Source organism: Heliangelus exortis, chromosome 2, assembly GCF_036169615.1.
Source record: "Heliangelus exortis chromosome 2, bHelExo1.hap1, whole genome shotgun sequence".
Classification (NCBI taxonomy): domain Eukaryota; kingdom Metazoa; phylum Chordata; class Aves; order Apodiformes; family Trochilidae; genus Heliangelus; species Heliangelus exortis.
The window spans coordinates 29,637,414-29,664,296 of record NC_092423.1 but is presented as its reverse complement, the minus strand read 5'-3'; the positions used below and the strand labels follow the sequence as shown (position 1 = coordinate 29,664,296).

General features: G+C 36.1%; 1 protein-coding gene across 3 annotated transcripts in view; it reads left to right on the top strand.

Annotated features, from left to right (window-relative positions):
* Positions 1-26,883, top strand: part of CRPPA (CDP-L-ribitol pyrophosphorylase A) — a 110,424-nt gene that overhangs the window by 23,312 nt on the left and 60,229 nt on the right. For all 3 annotated transcript variants that reach the window (XM_071735367.1, XM_071735366.1, XM_071735364.1), the window contains 3 exons: positions 585-734; positions 15,600-15,704; positions 18,819-18,864. In XM_071735367.1, coding sequence (XP_071591468.1) covers positions 585-734; positions 15,600-15,704; positions 18,819-18,864 — 301 coding nt within the window. The remainder of the gene's footprint in view (positions 1-584; positions 735-15,599; positions 15,705-18,818; positions 18,865-26,883) is intronic.

The window sequence follows — 26,883 nt, the reverse complement described above, 5'->3', positions numbered from 1 at the left end:
GCCACAGCACTGCTGGATAATGAATGCGTTCTGGTGTATGTATTTTGTTTGCAGTGATTTCACTGCTAAGTGAAGTTGCTCAGTATTTCAGTGGGCGAATTCAACAGAGAGGAGCAAGCTCAATATTCTGAAATTTTTCTTGCTGCTTATTTCTAAGCAGTTTAGCCAGACTGAAGTCTGTGAAAGCAATAGGTGGTGTGGATTTTCAGGGCCTCTTGTGTGTCTCCTGCTTTTTGGTATCTGAATAGGCCTAGAACTGTCCTAACATAAACCACCTAATATGTATGAAGAAGAAACTCTGAAAAATGAACAGCTTGTGTCTGTGCATGCATTCACAGTAGATGTTAGAGGACTCTAATACATACAATTTTCTGTAAATTTTCCCTTGACGTTTGCTTACACAGTTTTCCAGGACTATATTCATGTTTAAAACTCTCATGGACTAAATAGTATGACTTATGCATTCTGAGGTATATAAAAATAATAAGGAGATAATGTATTTTAAAGCTCTTACTTTTTTTTGACTGCAGCTGTCTGATATATGTTAATCAAATTTAGGCCTGTCTTCATGTTTTGTTCCACAGGCAGCAGGAGCAATCCGTCCTCTGGTTTCCACTGTTATTGCCTCTGCTGCAGATGGATGTTTAGACCACTCATTGGAACGTGCCAGGTACAGAGCGAGTGAAATGCCTCAGGCTTTCTTATTTGATATAATCTACAAAGCATACCAACAGGTAAGACTTTGAGAATTTGTAAAGACTTTTTTCCATTTAATTTAGATTAAAAAAAAAAAAACACCAAAACTATTTAGCTTTCCAAAACAGAGATTCAACGTCCATTTCAGATCCCATCAAACTGCATGTGTATTACTTCACTTTAGCCTTTTAATTAAAATGTTTTATCATTCTAATTTATGCAATTTTTTAAATTAACAAACTGCCAAATACAAGAGAAGGAGAGGGATCCAAACTCTTGGAAGATTTGCTTCAGTTTTTACTGTGCACTAAATTCATTACCTAAATGAGTGAGCTAATGTTTTTCAAGTTATGTGTGTAGTGTTGACTGAGACTATCAAAGAATTTTGAGTGCACAGTGTAATAATTACATTCATAATAGAGGATAAAGGTTGTTCTAAAATATTGGGATAATAACTTTATACGTCTAGGTAAATAACTGAGGAACTTGTTTTGTGTTGTGTGTGTATTGTATGTACTGTGATTAGTAGCTTAAAATAGTATTTACATAATCTCTGCTGTAATTTCCCATTTTCCCCACTAATATAGTGCTTTAATATTATCCTTATTTAAGAAAATTAAAATTGCCGGCAGTGTATTAAACCCTAACTCTTTTGCCTTTACCCTTCTTGAAGACTGCTTTTGATTGCCCCACCCTGCATTCACAGTATTCTGGAAACACTCCAGGTTTTCATCTCAGCATTCTATTTCCTTTTCATTCATCACCTTGTGGAGATTGCCTGTCCTCCAGGTATCTTTCAGACTGACTAGAAGCAGATCATTTCTTCATTTGTTGCTTGGAAGGAATTATTTTTTACTTCAATAATTCTGACAGTCATGTTTCCCATCAGTCTTTCATTTCTAGAGTAAACAAGTCCAAATTACTGATGTTAGTAAAACTTGAGAGAGTACATAGCTTAGAAGTCACCAACAGCAGAACAAATGAGTGGACAGGCAATGAAGAAGAAACAGTTGCTTAATTGTTCAGTACTTGCTTTACGTAGAAATGTTGGCACAGATTTCATCATGTACCCTTTATGCTTGATAGTTGCAGCTGTTCCTAGATGCTGAAGATGAAGGGCTGTCCAAGATGAAGAGCTACTCAATTTATTGGTTGAACTAGCTCCAACCTTTTTACTTCTGATGGGAAGAAGGGGAATGTTCTTGGTATATTAACACAACATATTGTTGATATTTCTAAGCTGGACTCTAGTGTGAATGTAGTGTCCATACTCATGATAAAGGCAGCATATATGTGCATAGAAGACATCTTGAGACAAGAGCTACTGTTGCTTATATGACTGTTTTTTCTTGTGAATTTGCATCTCTCTTTGCAAATTGTTTATTTCTTTTTTTCTCAAAAAAAACCCAAACCAACAAACCCAAAACCAAACAAACCAAACCTCTATTTCCCTACTGTGTTTGCTCTTACTTTACAGATACAGTAGATCTGGCAAGTATATAAGAAGCTTTTGCTCTAAATGCCTTGCTCAAGGCCACTATATTTGTAGTCCCTAAGCTCCTCTGAGTAGTGTTCTTTTCTCACATATGCATTCCATTAATCTTCTTTTTTGTATCGCTGCTCTTTCAAGAACAAGCCACCAAAGTTGTTAGCAAGCCACCAAGGCTATGGTTCCTTGTCCCCAGTTCCCTTTCCATTCCCTAAATTCTGGTCATTTAAATGCTCTATGCTTTTGAGCTCTGGGAAGGGTAACACTTTGCTAAACCTCTCAACTCATATTGTTTGCTAATTATTTATGTTTCAATGGTGCTTAGCTGTCCAAGTCAAGGATTAAGACCCTATTGTTCTGGGAACTGTACAAACAAATAAAAAAGGATAGATAATAGTTGTCCTGAAAAACTTAGTCAAGCTACTGTAGGACAGATTTTTGTAGGAATGGATGCATCTTATGATGCTTCTTAAATGTGAACATATCTGTCATTACTTCCCATAGCAACCTCCTGAAGTAGGTAGGTGTCATTGTACAGATGAACAGAATAAGATAAAATAATTTTTTACTTAGATTGCAAGTCGCTCACAAAGCTGGGAATGGAATTAATTTTGTCTGACTCAGCATGGGATCATGATCCCACTCCTGCGTATTTTATACAGTTATGACCTTTATGTGCTAACACTGGGGGTAAAAAACAGCAGTCAAACATGCAGTCCTTAGAAAGAAGCTGTCCATATGAATTATTGCATCAAAGAACATCAGATTTTTCGTTACACTGTGGCTAATGTGGAACAGTGCTTTCAAACTCTGCCTTTATTTAAATGCATCCTCTGGTGTGAGTAGGTAGATATATGCAGTTTACTTTTAAATGTGTTATTTTTCATGAATGTAAGATCTCTGAGTATCGTGACCAGGAGTTTACAACATTCAGTTAAAGGTTCTGCTATCCTTACAGGTTTGCCATTTGTAGTCTTTTTGGCTCTTCTTGTCTGGTACCAATCTGAGCAGAGCAGGCCACTGCTCCTTCTGCTTTTATTGCTGTTCTGAATGTGTCTAAAAAGGAATAAGCTGTTAATAGTATTAAAATATGTAACAATACTTTTGTGTGATCTGTATCAAAGTAGAAGCCATTTCCTTAGAAAGCTTTTCAGTTTCAGTGGTTAAAAAAATGATGGTAATAAGTTGGGGAAAAATACATGCCTTATATAAAAAATGATATATGCTGATATATATAAATTTAGGTGAAGTAGATACAACAAATGCTGGTGATTGTTTTGCAATATTATCTTAAAATATATGCATACAGCAGTGAATTCCCTTTATGTTTGGTGCCAAAAACCCAGCATAGATTTTGGGGACATTCAGCTAGGTCGTTTGCAGGTGAAATATCTCATTTTTGTCTGCTGGATCTCAATTTTCATTCTTACTTCTTCTCTCTTGCCTATGTCACACAGTTCCAAACAGGTCTTCTTTGTTCAGATGTATGTTGCTTTGTGATTTAACTGTGATGATGTGAAGGTTTCTGATGTCAGAACTACTAACTTCTCAGCTTTGCAGTAGAACTGTTCAAACATTTTAAACTTTGTTGCTCAAAAATTGCATGAATTCCATTGTCCTTGTAATGACTTTGAGAGCTCACTAAACCAAACATTCTTTGCTTGCATGTCTCATATTTAAGCCCCCTTTAATAGGGCTTTTCAAAGATTCAAAACCAATACTTTTTTTAAATGTGATTTTTCTGGCTTTGGTTTTACCTTCTTACAGACACTTTGTCAAGGAAAGAAAAATGTTGGATGGGAAGTGAAATCAAATTGGGGTCTGTTGGTCAGTTACCCAGAAATAGGGTTTAAGTATTCCATCCATTGTCTCTGAAGTATGCTATGAAATAATTTCTGTTGTGTTTCTAATTTTTGCTTGTGTTGTGTGAGAGGACTGAATTCTATCAGAAGTATGCATTGTATTGTTTTCAAAAGGGTTCCTGTTACCACTGGTCACATCTCCTTTTTCTCATTGTATTAACTTAAAATCTGTTCTTTGGAACAGTTCTTTTCTCACAATTCCATAATGTTTTGTGATCCTGATGAGAATTTTCATGTTTCTACTGTGCTATTGTATTGTAACCAAGGACTTATATCTGCAAGTAGAAATTTTTAGTTTTGATACCCAGAGAAGTAAATAAATCTGAAATGGAAAGAGGAGTGCAAAGAATGTTGGTGAGGTAGTGGATACTGCTAAGTCTTCTCATGGGTAATTCTGAGTAATTTTTTTAACCATAATAAAGCAATAGTATGGATTTATTAAAATAGTTCCTTAAAAAAAAACCACCTCAAGACTTTTCCAGTTAGCATCAATTTTAACATCAGTTATTGGTGGGAGTAGTTTTTCTGATGTATCTGTGTATGCACTTGACAGGAAAAAAAAAAAACCAAAAAACCAAACAAAACGAACAAACAAAAACCCCACAAAATGTCCCTTTTTTTTTTTTTCCTTGTATTGGGGTAATGCAAGCAGTATTGTTGTTTCTTGGTAAAAGAAGAATTGGGAGTCTTCTTGTGATGCATTAGGTAAGTGAAGGTCTAACAGGGAGGGGAAAACTTTTCAGTGTTCTCCCTCAAATTATAATTGTTCCAGTGCAGTAGATCGGACCAGTGTTGTTTGGGAAAGAAGTACTTCTTCCACTCCAGAGTAGTGATACAGATTTTTATATTTTTATAAAGTTTCTGTATGTATGCTATACATTTTACTTTTAATTCAGGTATCTTTTTTAAACTCTTGTCCCCAGTGTTGGACATCACAGGAACCAAACTAACCACATCTAAAGCCAATAGTGAAATTAATAACTTTTCAAAGCCCCCAGCAGCCAGTGGAGCTGAAGTGATGTCTGTCTTAAAAAGGCCTCACTGCTCTGACTTAAGTGTCATTAGATACAGCACTTAGTTACAATAAATGAATAGGCATAAACGATTTTGGCAGGTACCAAAAAATCTGCTCATAGATGTAATGCTGCTAAATACTTTGTTACAAGTCTCTGCATTTTGCTAGTTATATGAAATATGGGAAAACAGCTTTTTACTTGTATTTCAGTGAAGTGTTCCTGCCACTTTGTACTAGCACAAATTTGGCTTTAGGATGGTCCCGAGGTAAGAAAAGGATAAATTATGCATGAATCCCTATATATGCTTATGAGTGTTCCTGTGTTGCTCATCATATGTATGCTTTCTCACCTAATATTCTTATGAAGTACAGCTCTGCTTTTATGCCCTTCAAATTTTTAAATTTATAAAAGATGTTGTAGCTTTTATTTGTCTGTTGTCTGCTTGGCACAAGGTGAACAACTGACAAATGCAAACAACTGCAAGGGGAGCTGTATTTATAATGTGTGTGGTATCTCACAGGCAGGGTGCTTTACCTTAGCCAGGGGTCTTCCTTGAGATGTTGGGTAAAAGGCCATATAAATGTGTTAAGGCTGTAAACCTGTTGCTGCATCAGTGCTCTTAGTTCTGGTATGTCCTGATTTCTGAGTTTTTTGTGTGTTTGTTTTTTCAGTGTAATGAACCATACCACAAGCCCTGATAGTAATGGACAAGTTAAACTTTTAAAAATAAAAAATGCAAATCTGTAATAATCCGAAACCTTTTTTTGTCAAAAAGTTGACAAATTGCAGAATTCAGTTGTAATTGACCTGAAACCCTGAGACAAAACCAGTCAGTTTGGTGGGTTTTTAAAAATTTTTTAATTATTATTGGTTTCATTAGAATTGAATTCTTAATCTTTAGAAACTCATATTTTCTATCCTTATTAACCCTAAGGGAAATCAGGAAAGTTTAAGTGTTAATTGAAAATCCACCCTTTCCAAAGATAGCAAATAAGGTTAAATTTCTTAGACCAGACTTGTTCATTTTTGCTTAAGGTGGTTTCATATTTCTGTTCAGCTTTTAACATTAAATAGGAGCAAATGTAAAGTATGATCCTCTAAGCCTGTGAGGAGCAGGGGGTTGAAGACTTCACTTACTAGAAGTCAAGTATTCCCCTGGAGCAGTATCTTTTTAAGGAATTAGATGATCAGGAAGTCAGGTAGACTGCTTCTTTCCTTTAATCAGACTAGGCTGAGACTGATTTCTTTAGTACCTGATTCTGACATTGTGAAATACACAAAGATCTCTGCAGTCTTTTGTCTTTAGCATAAAGCATCTTGTTGTGTCATGTCACAGTGCACAAAGTAACACAATGACAATATATGAAGGCTGAAATACCCAAACTTAACAAAGCATCATGTGTTTGAAATGTATCTGCCAAAGTAAGGAAGGTAGCAAGAACAATTGGAAAGCTTTGCCTTTCCTGATCTGGCAGAGAAACAAATGGAAATGGAGGCTGAAGCAGTGTGGTCTGTAGAAAATTCTGACTAGTTTCTGTGTCAGAAGTTAAAAAAACAAAAAAATCAAACCAACCAACCAACCAAACAAACAAAAAAAAAAACAAACAAAAAAAAACCCTAGGGAAGGTGGTACTATGGTTAGAGAGCTGTCAGCCTGAATGCTGGGACTACAATAGAGTTGTTCACCAACATGACCAAGCTATTGAAGCCAAGAAGGGAAGTAAGAGGGAAGAGCTGCACAAAGCTGAAGAAGGGGTGGGACATGTTAGAAGGTTATTCTGCAGGATTCATTCCCATTCAGATGCCATGGCAAAGGTGAGTCACTATTTAAAGATAGAGCAATAGCTTCATAACAATCTTAATTTTAAAAACCAATTTTGATACACAATTTATTTTTTCTGTTATTCTTTTATATGACATCCTACAGGTATAGATTTGCTGGACCTGGAAAAATTTACCTCAAAAACCTACACTGTTTTTTGGGTGTTTGCGTATTTGTACATGCAGTTAGTTTAATCATCTGTTGGTAGCAGACCTATTGTAGATTATAGAAATTTATATGTTTCCAATCAAACATTTAAGCTAAAATAAAAAATAAAAAAGCCATAGGAAAAAGAGGCTGAAATACTCACTGGGAGAGGAGGAGCTTCAACATATTTCTAGATGTTTCACTGGTGCATGTCTGTAAAGCCTTATAGAAGTGCACACAGAATGGACTGACCTTAGAGATTCTATCTAATCTGTGTAGAGTTTATTACTTTTTGGGACTACATTGAATTAACATCTGTTTGTAGCCAACGTTACCCACTTTTTGGATAATAAGCTATTACATTTACTTTTGGGAAGTTACAGCATCTGCTTGCATAGGAGAGAGCTGCTATATATAAGCATAGGAATTATGAGATACAAAACAATAGTGTGTCAGGGAGAATGATGCAAATACTTTGATGTTAAATTCTGGGAGGCAGATTTTCTTCCACCAGCCCTTCCCTCCCCCATCCCCCCCAAAAAAAAACCAAACCACAAAAAACCCAAAAAACCCGAAACAAAACCAAAGCAAAATGGCAAAAAAAACCCCAAACCACCAAATAAAAAACCCCAGCCAAGTTGTCCCCAGATGGGTGTTGTCATGGGGGGAAGAGATATTCTGCAAACTGTGCAATCTGGTCCTCAGTAGAAGAAAAGGAAATCCCTAAATTGTTCTCTTCTAAGAAGTTCCTGAGAATGTTCAAAGAGGATTTTGTTAGAGTAAGAAAGGAAATTGGCTATTGTTAGGCCCATTGTAGATGAATTTGCTCAAAGTATTGTGTTTTCTGTATGTAAATAATAGGGAGTGTATTCCATGTGTATTTTGTAAACTTCTAAAGTTCTTTTTGAAAGGGGACAACTTTACTGGGATTCTTCTTCAAACATGTGTGAAGCATTTTAGTATCCTCTGTAGCAAGGAAGTCGAGTCAGCTGTAGCTGTTCAGTAGTATTTTGGCATGGGTCAGGCATGTCCTTCAAGGCAAAATGTCTAGACTGATTTGGGGATTTTCCTGTGGGTTCATTCTTTGTTAAAGAAATCCGTGTCTGTCACATGAACACTGCCAGGAGCAACCAGCGATTACATGAACAGTAGCAGACAAATTGTTGACTAAAACCTTCAAAACTTTGGGAGCAAGGGTCAGATTCAGAAAAAGAACTGAAGGGTAAAAATGTGAGGCAGAATGTAGGCATTTAAGTTTAATGCTGGAATCCCAAAAAACCCATACCCCAAAACCACTACTTAACTTCCTTCCTCAGATTAAAGATACCCGAATTGACCATGTAAGGTTTATATGAGGACACTTCTACAAGCCAGTGCTCTTCTTTGTATGGAATCCTAAAGGCAGCATACTTCTGTCTGCATATGACATGTAAGAAGTAATTAATGTTTTATTCTATCTACCTACTTGGTTGGTACAAGCCAACCTACGTGGCTGAATAGGAAAGTAGCATGGATTGTTTCATTTTGTTGTTTGCTGCAATTCCTTCTCCAGTTCCTTTGATGGTATAGAAATACAGATTTTAATTAGCTGTATAATAGTATCAAGATGGGAAGTATCTGTGAGCTTTTCAATGTGTAGTCTAAGCATATAAAATAACCTAACAAAGAAAGCCTTTCTGCTGATTTGTCCATGAGTCATTAGGATTGTAGATGTGATTGTTTGACAAGTAAATCTGTGTAGCTTTTAAATGTTGAAAGAAAACCTAGTGTCTTGCTTCTCCTTACATGAGAAGATTTTACTTTATTAAAAGCACCCTTTCATTGTTGTGGTCGATTTTGGCTTGGATTTTATCTTTGATTTTAGTCCCATTTAAAAAGTGATTTCTTTGGAACTTCAGGAGAACTAGAGTTCTACTTGATCTAAGTCTTGGTAGTTTTGGTTAGATGCAAAACTCCAGTAGAACTAATTTTTAGTAATGGCTTTTTGCAGAAGTTTACGTTTGCTTTTCTCTGTTCATATTCAGACTGAAGCGTGCAGAGTGTTGCTTAAATACAGGGTTGTGACCTCACCTGAATGGGTATCTTTATTTATACAGTTGTCTGGTTATAATTTTGAGATGTTTTCCGAAGTGATGTTACACTTAATCTAGCTTTTTTTTTTGCCCTAGCAGCTTTGTCCTGGGATTTAGAGAGAAAAATATTTTCTTTTCCCCTTCTCTAGCATTAAAACCTACCCAATTCTACAGATTTTATTTTATTTTTTTTTTTTTTTTTTTTTTTTAGGATAAATATACTAAATTAGTTTCATCAATAATGCATTAATTTCTTCAAAACCTTAAGCTAGATTGGTGGTCTGTTGAGAAAATTATTGTAGTTTAGATATCACTGTACTTCATTAGTTTTCTGACGCAATGGCAGAGCCAGGATATTGTATGAATCCCCACCTTGCCCTAATTAATTTCTGCCACAAGAATGTTTGGAGAAATTCTAATGCCTTGCATAAGAAAAAAAAGTTTTTTTGCTAATGGGATAATTACTTCCATTTTATGGCACTTCTCATACTGTATGATCTCAAAGCACTTCACAAATTCACATATTAGCTCTTGGAACACTTTGATGTAATGGTGCAAAGTTGCCACACCCTGGGTGAAATCTGGCATCTCTGCAGCAGTGCAAAGGCATTTTGTCTTCAGATACAATTTGGAGGGTGTATTTTAGAGAGAGACAGTTCAATTATTCAAGTTGGAAATTAGACTGGATTATGAGAGTATTGTTGTGTTACTGGATTTACCCTGATAAGTGTACTGTAACCGTAAGAATCACCCGTTTGGCACAGACTCAGAATAGGCTGAGTAGTGAGCAAGTGAGCACTGTATCCAGTATATGGGAGACCACCCATCTAAATTGTCATTAGCTACTTGATTTGAGAGAGCAAAGAAAACAAATTAGTGCTACTAGAGCTTTTACAGTTACCTACTGACAGGTTAGTGTATTGAAAGGCTGGGGAAGGGACCAATTATGTTATTCTGTAACTTTAATGGGTGATTCTCTTGAATAAGTTGTTCAAAGAGTGAATAATATATTTTTTAAAAAAATGTATTTTTTTTTACTTGGCTTGAATTTGGCTCTCTCCTGCTTCTAAGCCTGAATTAATTCTCTGTTGGTTGCTTAATTTTGGAACTGGATATATTTAAAAATTTGTGCTGGGAGGATGTGAACAATCACTTCCTTAACATTTGTTCAGAATGACCTAAATAATGTGTAGTTTTCTACATTTGGACAATTTTTCTTTTGTGTGTGTGTGTGTCTTTGTCTTATCTTTCCCAAGTTTCTTTCTAATTTACAAGACAATGGCTTTTAAAAAAGCCAAAATAGTGTATGAGGTCGAAACTCCATGTTCACCAGCATGCTCAAAATGACTTCTATACTTTTTTGGTATCAGAAAAATCAGTACTGTCTCATGGTTATTCAGGACCTGTTTTATGAAGTCAGCCTGATTAATAATTAGGTCCTAGTTGCATCAGGTATTTCATCATCATACCAGTATCATTGTTTAGTCTCACCTAATTTCTGTTCTCATTATGGTAGTGTACATGGAGTTTGTTGCAGATATACCAGTGTATCTACTGATGTGGCACAATGAGAGAAAGACTGAGGCCTGGTTTTTGGTCATTTGTTATTGCTTTAGGATTGTATGTGTAAATGGGGGCTTTGCTATCAGTGTTACTCATCCCAGCTGCCAAGTCTCAAGCTGAGACTTAAAACTTTCCAAAGTGGGGGAATCTACCACTTTCCCTGGGAGACCATTCCAATAATGTCTGACTGTCCTCATAGAGAAAAATTTTCCTTTTTTCTTCAAATGTAACCTCCCCAGGAGCAACTTGTTCCCATTGCCCCTTGTCTTGTCCATGTGACTCCTTGTAAATACCGAGTCTCCATCTTCTTTGTAACTGCCCTTTAAGTACTGGAACTAAGCCTTCTTTTCTCATGGCTGAGTCAGAAATTGACAGGCTTAGAGGCTTCAATGATGTTAGTTCTCTTTATAGGTTCTGAAAAATCATCAAGTGCAAGGAAGAGGGGAAACCCAAAAGAATGCCTTCACTGACAGGAGGCTGGATCCTCAGAGCCTTCATGCTTTTAGGCCTTCAGCTTTGTTAATGAAATGTACATTCAGCTCTTCTCGTCTGTTTTTCTTGGTCATATACCTTTTAGCACATGCAAACCATCCTATGTGTAAGATCTTTAATGGGCAAAGTTCTTTAATTTAGTTGACTTAGAAGCACCTTGAATACCAAAATATTTCAGTGAGTAGAGAGGAATTGTTCAGGGGATCTGTCAGTAGAGTGCAGGGAAGTTTTGGGAGGTACAGAGAGGGCAATTGCAGTTAGTTACTGCAGTGGAAGGTATTGGGGTATAGATACAGATCTGTAGAAAAATAGGCTTGCTTAATTCTGCTGCAGAGTAAATTGCTATATCTCTATTCACTGTAAAGCAGTATTGCATCTAGATGCATTTCACAGCAGGTTTCATAGTTGACCCTGGTAGAAATTGTGTCAGAAATAAGTTTAACTGAACTCAAATTAATCTCTTTGATTCCTCAGTCAAGTTTCATCCCTCCGTTTTGTGCTGTTATTTAGCTGTTGTGTATTGCTGTAGGCTTGCTGCAAATCCACTATTGGATTAATAATTTTTTTGTTTCCATGGTAATGAATATGGCAAAAAAAAAAAAAATCTCTAAAATATGATAAAAATAGGCCAGATGTAGTTCAGCAAGAGCTTGTTTCTTTTTTAGCTTAATAAAATCTTCCTGATGAAGAATGTTCGTGATACACTCTGGCACTTCAGCATTAGAAACTTGATTTGCAAGGATCTAGAAAAATCAAAGCTCTGCTATCGTTAATTAGTAATTAATTTTAATTGCAACCATTTTGATATTAGTTATGGAATGTATTTACATGGGAGAGTAAAATGGAGATGCTTGCTGCTTAAAATGGAAAAAGTACTACAGATGACATAGCCAAGTTTGTTCTGCTTTATGTAACCAATTTTGATATATGCATTCAAAATCTTTTATCACTACAAAGATACAGTAAAACAGTTTACAGTAGAACAGTAAAACAGTTCACAGTAAAATGAGTTGTTAATGTTAAATACTGTTTCTTTATAATTCTACTTGTTAAAAGTATAATATTGGAAACAAGTAAGCCTATGGACTATTAGTAAGCACAGAATGTGGGCTGTGTGGCTGCTCTTTTCTCTAATCCTTTGTTCCATGTTTATGGCTAAGCAACAAAAGTATAGCTTGCATTTTAGGAAGTAATATTATTTATCAAATTATGTTCAAACTAATTTAGATGCAGGGGAAGAAGTGCTGTAACACTAAAATCTGGATCTCACTCTACCCACAGCACTTTATTCAAACTTCTGCTCTTGGAAAACCAAAAAACCCCTCACCCATAGGAAAGTCAGTCCCCCAAACTGCCTACTAGAATACCTTTGAATATTCAAGAGTTTAAAAGCGTTTTTAAAGAACATACTTCCTTTTGTGTCATTTAAAGATCTAAATTAGTCTCTTTTTCTTTCTTTTGGGGGTACGTTTTGTGCCAATATTTCCAGCTGTTTTCACCATTTTGACTCTGTGGTCTGAAACTTAAACTATGTCTATTGTTTGACAAAGCTATGTGTGCGTGTCAAGTTCAGTTAGCTGTACTCCATCAAACTTTGTTAGCAGACCTTTTAGTCAAAAAGATACTTTAGAAATGGTAAGAGTTTTAAACAGATTGCTGTAATGTAAATGGGCTGTAATGTAATGTAAATGTTCAATGAAATAAGTGGAAATCTTTCCATTGTAAGCCTTCTGCCTGTCTGAGTGAATGACAATTTTCCTCATAGATATTCTACAACTTGTTATAGGCACTCCTTGTAAACACTTGATTTGTTAATGGTATTTCTTGGAGCAATTTAGAGGCTTTCAAATTCTGCACCGTAAATATGGATTTAAAAATTCACTTCTGGAGCTGTTTAGCATGTGGGTGATACATAAACTAAGCTGGCCTTGAGCTGATCTTTGCATTTCATTGTTCTCTTCTGACACCAGTGTATTAGACTTGCAGAAGAGTACACTGTGACAATATGTTTAGGCTTAAACAATTACAGATAATTAGAGTGGTAAATGTCATGATGTACAAGTGTTAGTGAAATATGCTTTTAATTATCACTTTGCTTTGTGTCGTATTTCATCCCTTGAAGCCAACAATACCCTCAAGAATCTTTACCCTGTTTATGCAACTTCTCCACTCCCTACTAATTATCTGTAATTAATACCTTGCTAAAAAGTTGGATTTGCTTAGTCTTGTCTCAGTATCATTCATTATCCATTTATTAAAAAATGTAACTTAAATTCTTTCACAGATAAATTTTTCTGAAATTTTGTCTTCCATTCTCAGGCAAAAGAAAAATGTATCTTATTTTTTGTCAATCTGTATGTTATACACATTAGTAGAAAATAGTTTGCTTTACACCAGAAAATTTTCCCTAAAAACAAAGCAAAAGAAAAACAAAAAAGGAAGCATTTTGGTAATCAATATTTGGAATTCAAAGTTGCTAGGCTCTTTCTGGTTTGATTGGAAAGTTATCTCTGGACCTTTTTACATGAAGTATCACTCCATTTTACATATTTTAGAGCCAGAGTTCCCTATTCCTTTATATTTTCTATCTACCTCTGTTGAATCTTGATTGTGTAAAAAATATAAATAATTTCTGCCTAATTTAAAAAGACTACAGAGATTCTTTGAAACTTCTATTTTCTTTAGTATTCTGAAAGGAGTCTGTCTTTTTAAGTTACTCTGTCTTCTTGAAGACAGTGAAGAAGTTCTTCAAGTTGATAACAGCCTGCTTATGTAGTAAGATGTTTCACTGAACAGATTTACTGGAGTAGATTATTTGCTAGAAGGAAGAAGATAAAATACATGACCAGTGTTCAGAACAGTAAGTCACCCATAGAGTTTTGTGAAGAGTTCTTCTGGGACCTGTGCTGTTCATTTTGTTCATAAATAATTTTGGAGATGCCAATTATTTTTTTTTTTGGGGGGGGGGGAGGCTAGTGGAGATAAGGGTTAAGAAGGATGTTATGATAAAATTAGTAGGTAAGTGTAGGTAAAAGTTAAGGAAGGTGAAAAGGTTGATCCAAGTTTTGAGGTAGCTTCCCCTTGAAATGACTGAATACGTATTGATCTCTTCACTTGTGCAAAGATGGTGTGAGATGTGGCAGAGCAATTTGAATGGCTGAGAAAGTGGTTTTGCACTCTTCTGTCAGAACAACAGAGCATGTAATGAAAAGAGTGATGAATCAGATGCTCCCTGATGCAGGTGTTAAAAATGCTAATCAAAAAGTAATTGGGTAAATTCAGATATGTGTAAATCACGGAGTACTTTTAAGGCAGTTGATTTTGGTCCAGTGTGTCCCTCAGACTTAATTTAGGCATTTCCTATGTCAGGGTAGGAGCTTTATGTAAAGCCAAGGGGCTATTCTGGGAAAGTAAGAAGAAACATGATTGTTCTTATGTACTTACCCTTGACTTTCCTATGTCAGCCTCTACTAGGGACTGAGTACTGGGCTAGCCAGCCTGTTGCCTTACCAAATACATCCATTTTTATGAAAGACTCAGTTATCTAAGTTATCCTTCCTTGTTACATGTAATTCTCATGGTAACTTAGCATTGTGAAAACAGACTAGAACTTTGTGATCGAAATCAAACCAAAATTCAGCTTGAAAGAGTTCTGCCCAATAAGCTCCTAGTTCCTGCTCTTGTACCCACCTATGTTTTAGCTTGAGAGAATCTGCAGTTTTCCATTCGTAGGATTCTTATAATCAGTGACTGATTATAGGAAACTGAACTGCTTGGGAAGCATGTTTTGACAGAATAATACCTCTTCTAGATGACTGAAAAGTGGACAAACTTTTTTCATTTGTTTGTTGATTTATTTATTGTTTAATCTGGAAAGCTCATGGAACGGCAGAAATTTTGCTATTTCGTGTGCAGGTATCTGGAGAAAAACATAAAGAGAAACATGTTAAGAAACACACAGGTTCTTGGTTCCTGCCACTTTGACTGTGCAAAAGGCAAAATAGACAAGGCATTTGAGAAGTCAAACTTATACAATTTATTAACTTGTTTCAATACTCTAAACTTTGGTGGTAGAAGGTTGGTGATGTCTTTTAGTGAGGCCTCAACTCCATAAAAAGATTTTTAATACATGTAAATCTTATTTATTTAGTTCAGGACACAAAGTTGTAGCAAAATACTTGCTGCACCTCATGGAATTTATTTGTGGTAATGAAGTTTTAATTTACTTCCAGAACACTGCTGGATACCTAGGATTTAGTGTAAGCTTGGAAAGGTTTCATTTCTGATCCATCTTGAACCTCCATACCTAATAGAGGGCTGTTGTCTGAATAGGACTACTGAGATGTAAGGTTTAATCAGTGAAATAAGATCTGTTAGTGCTTAGAAGTATGATTTCTTTAAGACTGTTTAAGAATAAATATTCTTTTTCAATTACTACAGTGTACAGACTATGACTTGGATTATGGAACGGAATGTTTGCATCTGGCTCTGAAATACTGTAAAACCAATGCCAAACTTGTTGAAGGAACAGCTGACCTCTGGAAGGTAAAGACAGTAATATCTTATTTTTTATTTATATTTTTTAATTAACAAAATGTGCATATTACCATAAAAAAAAATCAGATGCGACTTCAATAGTAATAGGTTTTTCTCTTCCAAATTTCAGAATAATTTTTGGATTACTGTGAGCTTTTTTTAGGGCTCATTGTAGACAGATTTGGGCGATGTTACCCGAGATAACCCATGAAGACAGTATTTATCTCATCTTTTAAAATTTTTTAAACATCATTCACTTTGTCTGTTATTTGTAGGTTACTGACAAAGCAGGTGTGTGTAGAGGTGCAAAAGGATACATCCCTACTGCTTTACAGTGTCCTGTTTCATTGTTTTGGATGTGTTTCCTTTTTTTTTTTTTTTTTTTCCCTTCTTGACAGTGAATTTCCTCCCATGAGACACGATGTCCAATAACATGACAGTAAATCTTACACAGAAAGGTAATTTCCTGAATCTGCAGTGCAAATTTCCTGTGCAGTTTAGCAGCAAAATTTACTTAGGTGTTGGTTGTATGCAGCAACTTTTCTCAATATGTTTCTGGGGACATAGACAAGATACTGTTTCAGAAAGCCTGTTTTCCTATTCACTCTTAAGGAGCAGATTATGTCATGCATATTTGCATTACATCACGTTTTGGATAGTTTCATTGTTCTCATTGCAGAGCATGGTACTTACATGAAAGGCTACAAAATATACCCATAATGTTAGTTTCATCTGGGGAATGCTTATTTTGTTATTTAGTCTCTGTAAGTACTACTGTTGCCCACCAAATGAAATGTAGTCTTTTGAGCTAGAATTCCAGAATATTCAAGACCAAAGGAAATATCTAGATGATATCTGGTCCAACACCTTGCCTAATATTTGGTCAGCATTTTCCTTTCTGCCTCTTGCACTGGGAAAGAATAAAAGGCCAACATGAAGATCTTCAAGAAAAGTCCAGTTTACTCTGTGGCCATTAATTATTACCCTTCATCTTCTCTTTGAGCTGAACAAGCCAACTCTCCTCACACCATCTTAGCTGCCCTCTGCTAGGCTTCCTCCTGTTGTGGACTGCAAAAATAAGAACTGCTCTGGTGTGTTTTCAAAAGTGCAAAATACAGGGGAGTAGTACCTATATTCCCTGTAATGAAGCTGCTTCCTTACTCTGACTTCCTTTTTTGCACTGCTGTACACTGCTGACTCATGCCCACCTTCTCCAGAAGGTACTTTTTAATGACCTTTCTGTATGACAGCTTAGTGTAACAGAGGGAAATACAGCTCTGTGCAAATGTTGATAAATAGAGAATGTTCAGAGAAGAGAATGGAAAACAAGATGAAGTGGAAATTTGGTATCTCTAGATGTTTAGCTTATTACTGTGATATAACAAAAATCCAGAAGAGGATGAGAGAAATCTCTCTCCTGCAAAGTGAGAGAACTCTTGTGTATCATGTGTCATGCTTTTTTCACCATAATTTGTACACCTCACCTGGGCTGTGGGATCAAGAATGCTGTCTCCCTTTCTGGTATAAGCAGTTAAATCATTCTTCCCAGTTGATCTGGCTAGGTCTGAATTGCTTCTGGCTGGGGTTGAGACTAGGTTGCAAATCCATTTTGGTGAAACTAGAGAGAGTGCAGCAGAGCTCCTCAGAACAGTAAACTGGTGTGTTGGCTAGTGTTAAAAGTTGTTAAAAACAAATTCATACTAGAACAATGGTTAGAATTGAACCAAAGAGTGTCTTTGTTGTGGTTGCCAGCCTTTTGAATGTCTCCTCTAAATTGCAAGAATACCTCTTAACACAGACATTAAGGGTATCCATACCTTTAGAGAGCCTTTAGTTTGGTTTAGCATTTATTCAATACAGCAAGAGATGTAGAGAATCCCTTGGTTTCATGTCTGTAGGAAACCACCCTTAAAAGTGTCTGCTGATGTCTGCCAGCAAATATTCCTTATTTTTTCTGTGCTGTTTTCTTGAGGACTGGCCTACTTTATGAAGTAACTTCTCATTAATATCACACTGTGAAATACTTTTGCATCTCAAAGAGTCTGAACCCTAGAATATGTGAAACCACTTGAACAGAGCTTAGATAATCCTGTCACTTGGGGGGATTTTAGATCGTAAACTCATACAGTTATACTGAAAGTTCAGTATAAAAGCCCTCTAGAAACAGGCAATTAGAAAAATACCTTGCAACAAAATTACTCAAAAATTCTGTGTTCTTAAATTTAAATTCAAGATATTGATTCCTCCAAATCAAACACCTAAGTTTTCTCAGGCTAGACTTATTCTCTGGCTGCTTCTCCTGCAGGACAGGATGTAGGAAAGCAAATTAGTTTTTAATTTTAAATACAATTCCTTGGTGAAATTATGAGTAATGAGGAAGGTTGTATTATTCATCTGTTTATGATACACAGCTTAATTTATGAGATGGAAAGAAAAGTGGTTACAAGAATCCTTATGTTAAAGTCAAATAATCATTTACTTAGAGGCTAAAATGCACATGCCTACAATAGCTTGTTTCTGCTAAAGATTTACTTTGCAGCACTATAAAGCTTTTTGATTCCTACTCAGTCAATTTTAAAAAGAAAAGTTATTCAGACTGTAGAGAAACAAGTGCATACAGTTTGGTATTCTTCATTGTTTTTAATCCTCTGAAAGCTACAAAGCTACTGATTCCCACTAATTGATTGGGTTCTAATTAAGAGTAGCAGTCTTGCACAGCTGAAAAATTATACCTATATTAGTTAAAGAAATAATAAGTCTTCTCCCTGGCTACCATTTCTGTGGTCACAAGCCCTATAAAAATGAATCTATTTCACAATAAAATTATAGAATGGATGTGTGAAAATGGATACAATATCATGTTTTCGTGATTCTTCAAAGGGTTTAAAAGTTTTAGTTTCAAATGAATTTGAAGCAGATATAGGTATTTATCTCTAGTTTCCGGTAACTTCTGCAATTTCTGTTCTCATGACTTGCCAGTGATATTTTACCAGAATTAACAAATTACATTGTCAATTTCTTTATGGTATTTTAAATGTAAAGAGTTTCCTTCAGGGCATTGTTTTATTGGTTTTACATTCCTTTCTGCTGTGTTAAATCTAATGAGGCTTGTCTGTCCTTTAGGTGACCTACAAGCGGGATCTGTATGCAGCTGAATCAATTATTAAGGGTATGTGTATGTCCTTGTGGCTGTCAGTTTGCATATTCCTGAGTCAAATAAAGAATCTTGTGTGCTATAGTTTTAAATGTCCTTAAGAAAAGTTTTATTATGAATAAAATGTGCTTAGGCAAGTTATTTTAGCTTACTCATCAGAATACTTACGCTATACGTTATTTACCTTTATTTACTTCTCCTAGAATAGACAATCTTATAAAAAGCTGTGTATATTAAAGTTAAACAGAGATTAATTTTAAATGGTTTTATATTGCCATTCAATTCTGCATGTGTTTCACCTCTGTAATCTAGGTGGTAGGCTGAAAATTAAATACTAACTCTTTAGGGCTTTTCACTCTTTTACATACAGCAACTTGTTACCCAAATTGATACAGCAATTATATGATATTGAGGTATTCCATTGATTTATAAATTCTTTGTTGAACTATCTATCTAGATCAACTCAATTTAAAACCAATGTAGTTGCTTTCCCAGCTGTTAATTATGATAAAAAGCTTATGTAGCTTAAAGTAAAAATTAAGACCTTTGTGATGGTAAATCAGACTAATCCCTTACTTATTCTTTACTTAGCTAATGTTCTGTTACTATGGCAGCAAGCAATGTATCTGCTCCAGTAACCACAGTAGTCTTTATTATGCCTGGTCTGTATGACAAGCTGCACTTAAGTACCTTGAAATTTAGATTTTCTTTTTGCTGCATTGCATGAGTTTAGGAAGGGGAAGCCATGCATCGTTTTTTATTCCTTCTGCAAACAGTATAATGAGTCCTCCATAGCTAATTAGGACACCCCATAACAGTTCTATCTTACATAATTAATTACTTTTTTTGTATTTTAAATAGGCACTATTAGCACTCCAAGTCTACAGTTTGAGAGTTGTGCCTTATATGTTCTGTGCCCTTCAAAAGGCTCCAAAAAACAGATCTTCATATTGATATATCATGACATATTATTGCAGTGGATTGTTGAGCCATGTAAATTAATATGACAAGCATTTTGTTCACAGTTCATGCCATGTGTAAAGGAAAGCATATTTAAGGGGAAGGTATCTTTTTGTCCTATTGAGCACCAACCTGTTGTACCCCCATGTTACAAAGAGTCTTATGGTTGTTTGTTCTAGAGAAGAAATCTTCATAGCTGTGTTGTGCTGTGCCCATGGGAGATCTTTAAGCAGAGGTCACCTTCCAGAGTAGCATCCATCCTACAAGTTAGGCCTTTCTTACTAGCTGAATGACTGTATCACAGTGCTTGCTTTTTTTGAGAGTTCAGAACACACTGCACCATATGAAGTGCTTATACTTGTCATTACCCTTTTGTTCTTTCTCCCATGACTTAGGCAGCTATCTGCTATGTAGTAGTTACTCACTGCTGTTTGTGTTACAGACCTGCTAGTGTCATGGACACTGACAGAAAAACAACCACTGCAAGAGAGTAACATGCTGTGTTTCTGCTGATTATTTCAGTAAAAGTCTCTGGAGAGAGGAAGGGACCTTCTGCTGAATCTGATGGGTTTAGAGATAAAAATCTGGCTAGCAGAAGTCCCTGGTGTACTAATGTGCTATTTATGGCTCTCATGAGACCAGTATGGTTGTGGATTTTAAGGTGCTGTTCATCCTTAGAGATATGGTCAGGAATGAGTTTTCTGGATATCTACTTCTTCTTTTTCCTTCTGTGGGGTAATGATGAGATACCAGGAACTCCAGAGAGGCATGTTTATGACAGGAATACCTGCATATCACTTTCACTGTATATCACTTTGGGTATAAGTGGTGCTGCCTGTGGGATGGTGGTCTTTGTGATAGTTCCTTATTGTATCAAGTTGCTGAAGAGGACAGAGGTCTGAAACACAGCATTGTGCAATGGATAGCACAGTGCAGTATCACATACTTGAGTGAATTCAGGTTTAGGCCACGTAGAGTGCCTGCAGTTGAAGTCCTGCATGGCACTGTAAGGCAGGGTTGCAAGGTACCATCTCTCAGCATGCCACCTTGTATGCTGTCGAGGTCTTCTGGAGATGTCCCAGAAGGTGAACATGTAGGCTGGGAGCATATAGGGTACTAAGGGCACTGGCCTCATAGCAGCTCTCCACTCCTGTTCCAGTCTTCACAACTGGGTTCATTATTATTAAGTCATCCAGTCTACTTTGTTGGATGCACATTTTATCACAGGGTGAATTCAGCACTGATGAAGAATTTAGAATACAAGGGGATAAAGTGCACCCTCAGTAAATTTGCAGGTACTAACCTGGGTGGAGGTGTTGATCTTCCTGATGGTAGGGAGGCTCTACAGAGGGGTCTAGACAGGCTTGACCAACAGGCCAAGGCCAGTTGCATGAGTTTCTATAAGGTCAAATGTCACATACTGCACTTTGGCCACAACTACCCCCAGCAGCAGTATAGGCTGGGAGAGGAGTAGGCTGGGAGAGGAGTGGCCTGAGAGGGACCTGGGGTTGTTGATTGGCAGCTGGCTGAACATGAGCCAGCAGTGTACCCAGGTGGCCAAGAGGGCCAATGGCATCCTGGCCAGCATCACGAATAATGTGGCAAGCATAAGGAATAGTGTGGCCAGCAGAACTAAGATGATCTTACCTCTGTACTCTGCACTGGTGAGGCTGCACCTTGAGTAATATGTTCAGTTTCTGATCCTTCACTTCAGGAAGGAGATTGAGCTACTGGAGCGTGTCCAAACAAGGGCAGCAAAGCTGATGAAGGGTTTGGAGCATATGTCTTAGGGAGCAGCTCAGAGCTGGGCTTGCTTAGCCTAGAGAAAAGAAGGCTGAGGGGAGACCTTATTGCTCTCTGCAACTACTTTAAAGGAGGTAGTAAAGAGGTGAAGATCAGTTTGTTAACTGAAGTTACAAACGATAAGACAAGAGGTAATATGCTCTAGTTGTGCCAGGGGAGGTTTAAATTGGATCTTAGGAAGAGTTATCAGGCTTTGGAAGAGGCTGCCCAGGGCAGTAGTGGAGTCACCATCCTTGGAGGTATTCAAATGTCCTATAGACATAGTGCTTAGGGATATGGCTTAGTTAAGGACTTGTTATGTTAGTGGTTCGACTTGGTGATCTTGAGGGTCTTTTCCAGACAAGGTAATTCTGTAATAATTGATTTTTGTGACTACAGTTCCAAATTCCATGTCATGTACAGTAATATTTATTAATAAACAAAACTGGGTTTCTTTCAAATTCAGACAATGACAACTAGCTTTTTGTTACCTTGTTTCATTCAGAAAATCCATTTAAGCTCCATGAAGAATATCTTTTTTAATGAGAATTATTCAGCCAACTGTTCCCTTTCTGGTTCAAAATCAAAATATTTTTTCTTGAATTATGAACTTAAACAGAAATTTAAATGCTTATATATTTTTTTTGCTGGAATATTTGCTAAGGAATGGGTTCCTTGTGGTTCTGTTTGACATGTGATTTTGCTATCCTGTGTATTTTTGATGTACTCTTTAATTTCTGTCTATTATCCATATATTAAATTATAATTCTGTAATTAATCAAATATAAGGAAAATTGTTATGGTAATATGTGTTAGGAAATTAAAATATGTCTGAAAAAACAGAGTTAATCATGTGATTATAAATATGAGACTTTCTTTAGTCAGCTATATTACAAATGCTATTCTACCTTAGTAACAAGTCTTGAGTGTTTCATAGAAGCACAGCTACATATTTAGCTACTGGCCTAATAAGACATAATAGCTGGCAAATTTTAGCTTGCTAAGTTTGACTTGGGTGGCATTAAGAAAAACATACATGCATAGGTACATGTTTGTACTTTAGATATTTATATGTATATATAATTTGTATTCAAGGCAATACAAAGAAACACTTCACTAATGTAAATATACCTAGTTATTTATCTTTTGATTCTGTTTTCTTAAAACATGTTGTGTTAATTTGCTTACTTCCTCAAGTGTCTTCTGTAATGAAAGTCTGCGTCCTAAAGTCATTTGTTTTGTAAAGAGTAAATTTAATACTTTTCTTTAGTTAAGCAGGTATGAACTTGCAGAATATGCAGACAAGGTGGTGCAAGCCTATTTTTAATAATCTTGAAGTAAGAAAACAGTCTTACAATAAAGGTGACTCATCTAGAATTGTAGTTAAGATCAGGCTAATACAGAACATCCTAAAAAATTTCCATTAGAATTACTGCCCTCGAGGTAGATATCTTTGAACTCTAGTTCCAACATGTAAACTCTAAATGGTGTGTCTCGGCAGAAGTTTGTAACTTAGAGGTTTCTCTTCCCTTTTCTTTTCTTAAGGGTCCTTCTTCTGCAATGAGTTTTTCAAAACTTTTGCACTTGCAGATGGGATATTTTCTGTGCACATTTGACTGAATAAGTATCTGCTGATGTAGATATAATTGTTCTGCAAGTGCCAAGAAAATGATAATAAACTGTTCAAACTGTTTATGACTACCTACTATGTTTTGTTATATGAAGAACACACATGACTTTATAAAAAAAAATTAATTAAGCCTTGTTTACCAAAGGACAGATAGTTACTTAAGGTAGGCACATTTTCATGGGGCACACTCCTTAACCAGCAGCTGTTCTCAGCTGTGAGGCAAAAAAATACAAATGGGGGAGGTACTTCTCAGAGTAGTTATTGTCAGATGAAAGCAACCCTCTTCCTTGTCTTCTACCACAAAATCAGCTGGCTTTTGGTTTTTGTGGATAAAAGAAATGTGGAATTGGTGAACAAAAAATGTTAGGTATTTTTTGTTGCCTATTTATATAAATAACAATCTCAACTCTTCTATTGAGCATGAACTAAATGCTTGGCATTGCGCACTTCAGTTTTCTTGTGCTTACAGTGGTAGAAACCTCTGTGTTACGAGATACTAAACTGCTCAGGAGAACAATACTGATTTTCTACTTTTAGTCAAGCCATTGCTGTGTAGAAAGTGAAAATGTAATTCTGATACGTTTACTATTTTGAATTTACTGTGAACTTCAGAGGTATATTGATGAATAAGATGTGCTTCCAAAATAGGAGGAATTGTAATGACATAGCAAAAATGGCATGGAATGAACATATGTTTACAAAAACACGTTTGAATACACCTATATGTGCAATTAAGACAAAAAAAATGTCTGTAGGCTAAAGCTATTTGTCATTCAGATGCATATTTATTTATAGAATCATAGAGTGCTTTATGTTGGAAGGGACTTTAAAAATTATCTAGGGACACCTCCCACTAGACCAGCTTGCTCAAAGCCCAATCCCACCTTGCCTTTGTATTGTATTAATTCCCTAGGATATGATAATTATGATCTTTATTCAGACTAAGTATTACTTTAATTGCTGCTTGTTTGTCACATGCTTTTCAGGGTAAACTTTCAAGGAATTTGTCAAGAGTACACTTACTACATTATGTAACGAAGGTAGTTACATAAAAATGCACACATTTTATAATTTTGGGTGAGATAAAAAACATAGTTGCTACTGAATAATACTGTGTTCTAAAGCTTTCAGAATACCAAAGAAGGGCACAGGAAAAATGGAAAGGTTTTTTGCTGGTTTAATGACATGAATTCAGAAATCCCACATAAAATTTCTTTTAAATTAAGAAAACTCCTACCTCTTTCATGATAGAGAAGTTTAACATTTAACAGAATTTGGCAGTGTAAAGTTTTAACTGTTTTTAATTTTATGCAAAATATATTCTCTGAGTGGGTGTTTGAAGTGATACAGTATGGGCAGGGTTACTCTGTAATCAGGTGCAGCTGGAAAAAAAGAGAGTAAAGGAGAAGCTGAGATGTGTACTGTAAAGAGGAGGTTTCCAGGGAAATAAAAAATGTAAAGTAAGAAGAGGAAAAGGAAGCCAAAGCAAGAGAGAGATTTGGTAGTTAATTTAATAGGGAGACCAAAAAAAAAAAAAAAAAAAAAGTTGGACAGATGAAAAGGAAGATGTGGTGTGAAAATAGGCAAGAAAGGTAGAGTAGTGGTGCCCAGTGGGAGAACAAGGGGTAATAGGCTAAAACTGAACCAAGGGAAGTTCCAGCTCCATGAAAGCAAGAACTCTTTCACCATCAGGACAATGAAGCAGTGAACAGGTTGCCTGGAAAGGTTGCATAGTCCTTTTCCTCAAAGGTTTTAATGTGCTGATGGAGTGAGGGGCTGAGCAACCAGGCCAGACCTGGTCATCTTGCTTTGAGCAGGAGTTGGGAGTAGACATTTTCTGAGGTCCCTTCTAACCTGAATTACCTAGTGGTCCAATGAAAAACAGGCTCTGGTAGCTGAATATCAAAATTCTTTCTGACATGGCTATGATGTGGCTTTCCAGAACACCTTATTTCATTCACCCATACAGACTTTGCTTTTACTGGCATTTAGCAGAACTCATGAAATTCGTGGAGTTAGAGGGCGGTGCCTCAGCTGCACTCAGTGGGGCTCAGTGTGATTATGCTGAGTGACAGAGAGCTCCATCAGTTCACCTGAGGTGAGACACTGGCAGTCTCAGGGAGGAAGGCTCCACTAAGTCTTCCCACAATGCAGCAATGATGCAGGCTGTTTAAATTAATGGACAGAAAATTGACGTCCCAGACTTCTTTTTTCATTGATCATTCAAAAGTTTGCAGCATCTTTTCAAGGTGTTCCTTCTACAGATTAAAAATGCATTTTTTAGAGTGTTCATTCAGTTTCACTTTCCTCTTTAATAAATTCAGTTTTTAATATTCAGTTTTTAAAAGTTGCTTTTTTGGTGGTCATCTCTCCTGTTTCATTTATGTGATTTAGAGGTTTAAGGGGGCTGGGGAGAGGAGTGAGATGGGCTTTTACAGTGGCAGTCTTTGAGAGGGCTGCTGTGAGGTTACTTTTGACACTTACTGTTGATAACTGATGTCTTTTTGAAACGAACTGTCAGTTATGGTACCTTTTTGGACTTCATAGCCTTTTTCCACATGTGTTTTTTTGTAATGGCTTTTATCTGACCTTCCATAGAATCTGAGTTCTTGAAATCTGATATGCCAGCCTGGTTTATTATGTACATCTATCTTGTATCTGCATTCAATGTACAGTGCTGAATTCAAGTGGCTCTTCTGCTTTCAATCTACCCACTAGTTTCTTTCTACTGATAAGAAATTAATACAATATGGTTTCCCATTGACCCATTTTTAGACTGTAAAGTTATTCTGTATTGAGTGGAAGCCAACTTTGATGCAAGTTCAGTATATTTTTTTTTTTGCCCAGTGAAACTATGGGAAGATAATTTCTCCCACAGTTGTGGTATCTTGTGATTTCCAGTCCCATGAGAACTGGCCATGCATTTTTTAATTCTCACTTTCATCTATTTGTGATGGTTCATAAGCAGATGTTTATTGTTCTCTCCCTTACTTCCCCCTCCCTATTCTTCCTAACTTAATATAAAGCCAGTTGCTACCACTGCTTTCATTGTGACATTATAAATACTGAACATAATAAATGCCCATGATTAATAAATCATTGTAATTATCTTTTGGGATCATCACTGGTTAATTAATTTTTCCTGCTCACAAAAATATGTATTAAAAAATCACAAGTCATTTTCCAATAATGTTAACTCTGCAGGAGCTTCAAAATTATTTTTCAGCTCTGTATGTCTATTTTTGTAAAGAAGTCTTTGGGCTTACAATAGAAAGTGAGATGTTTATGTTAGTAATGCATCTGATTGAACTTATTGTGTGGTATGTCATTTTAAAAAACTTTACACATGCAACAAATATGTATCTTTATATTCAGACTTGTTTGAAGAGCAGTTAGGCCATATTTTTATAATTTCCTTTGTCATTCACTGCTAGTTTATTTTGTGGTGGTACTGGGTATATTTCTGTCCCTGAAGTTTCATTGAAGTCTTCTTTAAACGTAATTAGACTTTACGTTTATGAAATTTCTATCTGCTTATGGAATGGCTGCCTCAAAGACATTGGAAATCTTATGTTTTGGTCTGCATATTAATTCAACATCTAAAGGGTAAATTCTTGAATTAGAAGTGAGAGTTCTAGAATTGAAATAATTTGATTTATTTG